The sequence below is a fragment of the Salvelinus namaycush genome, chromosome 5 (assembly GCF_016432855.1).
Source record: "Salvelinus namaycush isolate Seneca chromosome 5, SaNama_1.0, whole genome shotgun sequence".
In the NCBI taxonomy this organism is placed as follows: domain Eukaryota; kingdom Metazoa; phylum Chordata; class Actinopteri; order Salmoniformes; family Salmonidae; genus Salvelinus; species Salvelinus namaycush.
Window position 1 is genome coordinate 29,470,069 of NC_052311.1, and position 8,804 is coordinate 29,478,872.

General features: G+C 47.3%; 1 protein-coding gene across 1 annotated transcript in view; it reads right to left on the minus strand.

Moving 5' to 3' along the window:
- Positions 1 to 4,331: 4,331 nt before the first annotated feature.
- The window catches only part of fgf18a (fibroblast growth factor 18a), a 6,692-nt gene continuing 2,219 nt past the window's right edge, over positions 4,332 to 8,804 (minus strand). Inside the window, exons 2-5 of the mRNA XM_038993018.1 lie at positions 6,651 to 6,690; positions 6,244 to 6,421; positions 4,822 to 4,928; positions 4,332 to 4,601 (exon numbers count right to left, since the gene is read on the minus strand). Of these exons, the coding sequence (XP_038848946.1) occupies positions 4,332 to 4,601; positions 4,822 to 4,928; positions 6,244 to 6,421; positions 6,651 to 6,690 (595 nt within the window). The remainder of the gene's footprint in view (positions 4,602 to 4,821; positions 4,929 to 6,243; positions 6,422 to 6,650; positions 6,691 to 8,804) is intronic.

Genomic DNA, 8,804 nt, shown 5'->3' on the forward strand with positions numbered 1-8,804 from the left:
AATAGGATTCCATTCATGACTGGGATAGCTGAGCCTCTTGGGTAGAGTTAGGGAGTAACTGTACTGTAGAAACAGGCTCCATACCAGTAGCCTTTATCCTTCACCAACGGATGGGTGGGTTAAACTTTTTATTTTAAGTTTGTTGGAGGGGGAAGAGTAGAGTGCCTGTGGTGTGGGTTGTCGTAGAGTACCCCGTATTGCACTGACTGTAAATAACTGGTGTCATATGGATGTGTGGGGTGGTGTAGAAATGTCTGTGTGTGACTGTGCACTTGTTTTCCTACATATCAGGAACCCAATATCCTAACGTTTCACCCGAATGTCCTGAAACGTTAACTTTTTGGAGAAGTCAGAACTTTTCAGGTCCTCAATTTTTTTAGAATGCTATTTATAAGCTTACGGGTTGGGTTTTGGGGTTAGGGAAAATACAATTTTTACACTCTTAACTCCTGATATTTCACAAAAACAAAGCTCTGTGTGTGTGACTGTTTAGAGAGAGTGTGTGTGGAGTATATGGTGTGCGCTTACTCTGGGTCTGTCGGATTTTGGCCCATAATTCCTGGAGCTCTCAGGTCACAGTGCCGTTCTCACACATATTTGGCATTCTTTCCCCGAAATGATAACCATACACCTTCTACTCTGGGTTTGGCTCCACAGAATATTTCCATCATTCTGAGTGGAACTGCAGCGATGTTCCAGAATCCCCCCTACAGTTCAGATTCCTCACTCTCATGCTCCTGCCTTCCTTGGAATCCTCGGGTACAGCCCTTTGTCCCCCCTGAGTCAGCTGTTTGTGTCTGCCGGCGTGATTGGGTCATTCGGCAGCGACATCTCTATAAAGACCTCCCGGGAGGGATGGGGGAGTAGGTAGTGTGTAAGCGATGTGCTGCATCTCAATAGTCCAAGGTTGGTTGCTCCCTTCATGGGCTCAGATGTGAAAGAACTGGACAGGTGTAAGTAACTGGCCAGTAGGCTTTGCTTAGTTTCACCTATCCTGTTTTTACAGTTCAGTGCAGATTTAGGAAAAGGAAGATTCTTTACAAAAGCAGGGATGGCCAAAAACCAGCTGGAAACTTAGTAAAACAGGGATCTCATGGCGAGAGACAAAATTTAAAGAGGTAATAGAAGACGGTGAGGCAGAGAACCATGGTGGACGCCCTAATCTCCCGAAGGGGCCAAGAGGATTTAATACAGTAAATCAAGATTACATTTATTGTGACGCAAACATGTTGAAGTCTCATGGTAGTGCCCTGATAGAATTGTGTGTTGGGATGGTGGTGGAGGGTTGTTTGTGTGGTGGGTTAGGTGGGATGAAGGGGGTTAGGTGTCGGCCTATGTCCGTGGGTTGAGAGCAAGAATAAGAAAAAGGATACTACTGCTTTGCAGAAGCCTACTGTTATTATCCACAGTAATTTCAGATCAGTGGTCAGGAATATAAGTCGAGTAAGAAATGAAGGTTTTGTTAAGCTAATAGTGCACTACAAGACCCACATGTCAATATATTTCCAAAAAAGGAAACATGGCCACCCAAAGGAAACCTGGCAAGAAACCCCAAAATGGTAGATCAGCAGGGGCCGCACTCTCTTATGGAAGACTTATGTTCCACATAGTTAAGTAAATATTGTCAATTTATGATGATGATGATGGTGAAGGGGTTGTTTACCTGTGTATGGGCGGAGGCTGCTGAGAGGAGGATGGCTCGTAATAATGGCTGGAACAGAGCGAATGGAATGGCATCAAACACATGGAAACCATGTCACCTAAAACCCTCACAAACTTCTACAGATGCACAATTGAGAGCATCTTGTCGGGCTGTATCACCGCCTGGTATGGCAACTGCACCGCCCACTACCGCAGGGCTCACCAGGGGGTGGTGCGGTCTGCACAACGCATCACCGGGGGCAAACTACCTGCCCTCCAGGACACCTACAGCACCCGATGTCACAGGAAGACCAAAAAGATCATCAAGGACCACTACCACCCGAGCCACTGCCTGTTCACCCCGCTACCATCCAGAAGGTGAGGTCAGTACAGGTGCATCAAAGCTGGGAGCAAGAGATATAAGCTATTTTTCAAGCTCAAGGCCATCAGACTGTTAAACAGCAATCACTAACTCAGAGAGGATGCTGCCTACATACAGACTTGATATCATTGGCCACTCTAACAAATGGATCACTAGTCACTTTATTAATTCCACTTTAATAATGATGTTTACATATCTTGCACTACTCATCCCAGATGTATACTGTATTTTTATACTATCTACTGCATCTTGTCTATGGCGGTAGGTCATGGCCCATCCATATATTTATATGTGCATATTCTTATTCCATCCCTTTACTTAGATTTGTGTGTATTAGGTAGTAGTTGTGGAATTGTTAGATTACTTGTTAGATACTGCTGCAATGTCGGGAACTAGAAGCACAAGCATTTCGCCATACTTGCAATAACATCTGCTATCCATGTGCATGAGACCAATAAAATTTGATTTGATTTGTTTGATGTATTTAATACCATTCCGCTCCAGCCATTACCACGAGCCCGTCCTCCCCAATGAAGGTGCCACCAACCTCCTGTGCTGTGTATAGATTCTTTATGACACAGTAGACATGTTTCTGTAAGCAGGTTTACAGACTCGAGAAAGACTGCTGCACACAGAGCTGAAATAAATAAAAGAAATAATTTTATAATAATAATATCAACAATTATAGTAACAATCATAAAAAGATCGCTTATTTTGTTTTTTTTGTCATCTTTATATAACTTTTAATAAATTGTTCCCTTTATATTTTGTGTATAAGACTTTGGTGTTTCACTGAATGTCCTGGTAGCAGCATTCTGTATCCATGGTATCGCACAGGAGCGTCATCCCCTGGGTCGTTTCTATAGCAACGCATATATGAAGAGAAGGCACCCTTCCCCCACGCGCCCGTCATCACCCTCTGAGCCTATAAGAAGAGGGTATTCTGTCCTGGCAGTGGGAATTGGGGAGGTGTCATGGTGCTGGTCTCCAGTTGTCTTTGGTGGTCATTAGATTTGGTTTGTTTTTGGTTCAGCTTGGTTTGTACATTCCAGTTCTTAAAGCTTCCGTCACTTCAGTGAATTGCTGGGGGAGGTTGCCTAGGGATAATTTAGGCCTCTAGTCCCTTTCCAGATTCCCCCCAAATGGTCTTTGGTGCCCTTACACTCACATACTGTACATACATTCACATTCATTCACCCCAAGTCTGACAGATTCTTCTCACTAAGGCGGGGGTGAGACAGAGAGAAGTGCGTCAAAGCAGTCTGTCCATTTTTCCACAGTGCCATTCTGTCTAGTCCCTGACTGTGGCTTGATCCCCACTCCACTGACTTCCTGTGTTCCTCGTGCTGTTTGTCCACCTGTTGCTCCACAGTTTCTCTCATGACGCCACTGTCTCATAGACTTTCAGTCTGTCCATCTGTCTGTCTCTCCTGTCTCTGTCTTTTGGTCCATTAGTGGGTATCATCCAGTGAGTCCTGGACAGCGTCAGATAGCTGTACTGGTCCAAGCCTGTGAGTAAGGTTGGGGCTATCACAGTGTAGCTAGCTTAGCTACATTTTAGCCCTCAAAAGGAGTTTAAACCCGCAGTTTCGAGAACACACTGAACTCATTCTTGTTTAGCAGAGCAATAGTGTTTACCTTAAAGCATGGCTGCTTGATAAACCAGAAAAGTGGCCGGTTTTTGTTTGTCCGTTCTAAACTAGAGATGAACTGGCCAGTGACAGTGCAATAGCACCATTACGTTCAAGCTTGGAGGTTGGAGGGGAAACAAGGCCTACACAAGTTGGAAAGCCTGGTCATCAGTTTAGCTAGCTTTCAGGGGCCTTGTCATAGTTTCTGGGCCTGGCAGGGGAGTGGGCCAGGTTGATGGGCTAGTTGTGATAGCAGGGTTATAAGCTAGTGGCCTTCAGTCAATGGACAGAGATCGTGGAGCCTGGGGCAGTGACGGCTTAGCAGGGTCAAGGGTCACGTTAGTGGATGTACTGTGGCACTAGCACAGTTAGTAAAACTACCAATCAGGGTCCAGAGGAGGGTACATGTTATCCCAGTAGCAGGAAGCGTTAGGTGGGGTCAGGAGTCTGGGTGTATCTCTGGCCCACTATCGATCAGCTTCAGGTTAGCCAATTAGCATGTATTAAAGTCCAGAGGAAGGGTCAATGTTATCCCGTTAGCGATTAGCTTCAGGTTAGCTAATTAGCATGTATTAAAGTCCAGAGGAAGGGTCAATGTTATCCCGTTAGCGATTACTGAATAAGCAGGTACAGGTGGCAATGGGCAGCAGATGGAGGGTAGCCATTAGCGTTAGCTGCTAGCGGGGCCCGGTGGCACGGACCCTCTTGCTCCTCTTGTTGACCGTTGTGAAGCGGAAGGGCGTGGTTTCAGGGTACTCCCCGGGCGGGAAGCGCTTCATGAAGTGGACGTCCTGCTGGTTGGGCAGCGTGTGGGGGCCGCGGCGAGGTCGCCCCCGCTTGGTGAAGCCAACGTACCAGCCTGCGTAGCGGGATGACATCAATGCGGTGTAGTGGTTCTCTAGAACCTTCTCCACGAACACGCAGTCTTCACTTTTATTACTGGCCTTCTGAGAGAACAGAGACACGAATACACACACACACACACACGCAGAGAGAGAGACAGGAGAGAAGAGGCAGATCAGCAATCCATCAATCTGAACAAAAATCAAGAAATGCTCAGGAATGCTTCCAAACAGCACTTTTTTGGGGTATTTTGTTGTGATTCATGCCATAAGCCTAATGATGCTGTAATTGTTTGAGAACATGAGAAAACAGAAGAGGTCTCACCTTTCCCACCAGCTTGCCGCGGCGGTTCATGCACAGGTAGAAGTTGGTTTCTTTGCCACGGATTCTCACCTGGCTACCAAAGGTGTCGGCCTCCACTACAAGCTGGGCTTGTGAAGGGACAGACAGAGGGACAGACAGACGTTAGAGCCACAGACAGGTAGAGCACCAAAAACAAAAGGGACAGAAAATAAGGGAAGAGGTGGAACGCAACTTGACAGAGCGACAGATTATAGCCTAGGTTGAACTGACAGATCAATCACAGGCAGATGGCAAAGCGAGGACAGGCAGACACTTGGGTGAGTAGATGGTTAGTTGTCAAAGAAGCCTGTTCAGAGACGGTCTTACAAGAGACTGGTCATCACAAATGGGGCTCATGAAAAAAGATACAGGAAGACATGAGGACAGCCGACACAGAGCGAGGCTACATAAGAAGAAGAAGTCTAGCAAACACTGCAGGAGGGATTGTTGTTTTAAGAGTGTGTGTGTGTGTGTTCATCATGCCATTGTGAAGCTGATTGTGTATATTAAAGTACTGCTCCCCTTCTCTTGTAATAACACTGCCCTGACTCAATGTCTTTAGAGAGAGGGCTTGTGCTTGTTTTTAAAAGAAATCCCTAAAATGGTTCCTACATGACCTTAGTAAACAAAGGGGTCACAAGAAATCAATACCCTTCTCTCTCCCTCTTCTTCCCTTAACTCTCCCCTCCTCTCTCTCCCCCCCCCCCCCTCTACATGTTTGCACCTTCAACCCTCCTCTCTGTTCTCCCCCTCGCTCTCTGTTCTTTTTTCCCCTCTCACAATGCTTTACTGCCATTGCCTGATGGCGTTAACCACAGTCTTTCTTCTTTTGAGAACCATTTGTCAAGAACAGATCTGCTCCCGGAGCAGTAATAAGGCTGGCCTTGAAGTGGTATGTTTGTGAAGGGCATGGTTGTGAATGGGAGAGCTGGTAACATGAACCCCATTCGTCTACACAGAGGAACATGAACACCAGCGTTAACGTTGGGCTTTTTTTCTTCCTGCATTGATCCTCCGTGGTTTAAGAATGGGTTAGGCATAATTACAGACAAAGAGAGAAAGGGGAAGGGGGGAGGAGTGGGGGAGGGAGGTAGGGGAGGGGGAGGCAGCCTGCTGTTTTAAACCCAGAGAAGACAACGGGGAGGATGGAAAATCAATGGATAGATCGATGGAGGAGATGAGTTTCTAACTCTACCTGGCAGGCTTCTCCCCCCTCTCTCCTGCTTTCTTTCTCTTTCACTCTCTCTCTCTCTTTCTCTGTGTGTCTCTCTGGTGAATCATTGAGTCAGCAGTTGGTCGATGAGGTCTTTGTGCTCCGGAGACAAGCTCCACTGCCCACTGCCAAGGCTGGGAGGATTGAGGCGTGTGTGTGCTTGTGTCCCTGGCTGTGTGTGTGTGTCTTACCATATTTGTCTCCGTCCTCTCCGCGGGCACTGATGCGTCTCCCCAGCACCTGGACGTGTTTGCCGCTGGTGCGGCTGTAGAGCTGGTAGACCCGGTGGTGCCGCCGGCTCATAGCGTCTCTCACCCGGGTCTGGTTCTCCACGTGCACGCTGAAGTTAACCCCATCCACGCCAAACACCTGCTGCACACACGGGACACACGGGTACCAATAAGCATACTGCTACTGCATGTTCTCTCCTATCCCCCACTCCCTCCATCCTTGGGGGAAGGATACGAGGACACGATGAACGGCAACACGACGCAAAAATCTGAAGGTCCTAAATGCCTTTGCCAAGACGCGTTTATAGACATGCACACATATCCATACAAACATGGACTCACACACACGCGCATATCTAGCTTCTCACCTGCAATGGATTGCACATCACCAGCAACATCTGGATACATCTGGAAAGAGAAAATAAGTTCAGCATATCTCCGATCCAATGATTCCTCTCCTTCCATCCGTCTGATCCCTTCCACAACACTGAGACCTATCCTTGGGAAACCAGAGAGAGCTTCTGGCTGGACTGCGGGACTCCCGCTCCCTCAGATATTACATTTGTTTTTGCATTTGATCATTTAGCAGACCCTCTTATCCGGAGCAACTCACAGTAGTGAGTGCATACATTTTCATCTTTTTTTTTTGTGCTACAAGAGACAGACAGTCGCTGGTTCCCAAACCTTGTCACCCTTATTCTGATGTCAGCAGAACCACCAGCCTTGACACTTGACCTAAGAAGAGGTGTCTATCAACAGACATTCTGTAGGTGTCTATCAACAGACATTCTGTAGATGTCTATCAACAGACATTCTGTAGGTGTCTATCAACATACATTCTGTAGGTGTCTGTCAACAGACATTCTGTAGGTGTCTGTCAACAGACATTCTGTAGGTGTCTGTCAACAGACATTCTGTAGGTGTCTGTCAACAGACATTTTGTAGGTGTCTATCAACAGACATTCTGTAGGTGTCTATCAACAGACATTCTGTAGGTGTCTATCAACAGACATTCTGTAGGTGTCTATCAACAGACATTCTGTAGGTGTCTATCAACAGACATTCTGTAGGTGTCTATCAACAGACATTCTGTAGGTGTCTATCAACAGACATTCTGTAGGTGTCTATCAACAGACATTCTGTAGGTGTCTATCAACAGACATTCTGTAGGTGTCTATCAACAGACATTCTGTAGGTGTCTGTCAACAGACATTCTGTAGGTGTCTGTCAACAGACATTCTGTAGGTGTCTGTCAACAGACATTCTGTAGGTGTCTATCAACAGACATTCTGTAGGTGTCTGTCAACAGACATTCTGTAGGTGTCTATCAACAGACATTCTGTAGGTGTCTATCAACAGACATTCTGTAGGTGGGATTAGTTACAGGATGGGGTGGTGTAGTTGGCATGGCGACATGCGAGACAGACAAACAGACAGACATCCAGGGTCAGTCGGGGACAACATCCTAGAGCCTCCATGTTTTCCTCCAGCAGATGCTCCATCAGAGCAGCAGGGAAACACAGCCAGGGAAACCCTCTGACTGACTGACACCTCTCCCACTCAACCACCTCTTGACCCCTACATGACTGTACTGTGCCATTGTGGAAGTAGCCATAATATCACTTTTGCGTGAGTGTGTGTGCGCTGTGGAGAAGAACATGCACTGTCTCCCCTATCTCTCTCTCTCTCTTTCTCTCTCTCACTCTCTCTCTGTGTGTTCTACACTACAGCATGGAGAGGCAAGCTTGTTGAGTGAAGTGTTGCCAAATGCAGTACATACCTGTTTTTCTCTCCTCTCCTACCTGTTTCTCTCTCATCTCCTACCCGTTTCTCTCTCCTCTCCTAGCTGTTTCTCTCTCCTCTCCTACCTGTTTCTCTCCTACCTGTTTCTCTATTCTCTCCTATCTGTTTTCTCTCTTCGTCCTTCTCACATATCTCTAGGTCTACCACTCTCCCTCTCTCCCTTCCACTGTCCTATCTCTCTCACTCTCTCCCCTCCCTCTCTCTCCTGTCCCATGCTCAGTGCTTAGGGATGGAGGAGACTCCCCCACACACTGTCATGGCCTCACACACGCAGATGTGGAGCTGTGCGCTGGATGTGTGTATGTGCGTGCACGGGGGGGGGGGGGGCTTGGGGGGGGGTGCACTGCAGGGTGAGAGTGAGAGAGGTGTCTGTGTACGGGGAGAGATAGGGACAGAGTGACAGGGCGGGGAGAAAGAGAGACTGTACAAGTACTGCGGCTGGAGAAAAAGAGGGGTGCCCCCATTTTCTGTGGTGCGAGAGACAGAAAGTGAGAACGTGAAAAAGAGAAAAGTCTTGCATCCATCCACTGATGCGTACTCATAGACATACATGTACCTCATTCCCGACTCACTCAACCCACATACTACAACCCCCACCAACCCAAACACACAAGACGCCAAACTCCTTTCTATGCGACAGTACACTGGTGATCTTTCCCTTAGCTGGTGTATCAGCTCACAGGGGCTGCTAACAGATGCAGACACCAGGGGAACCAGAG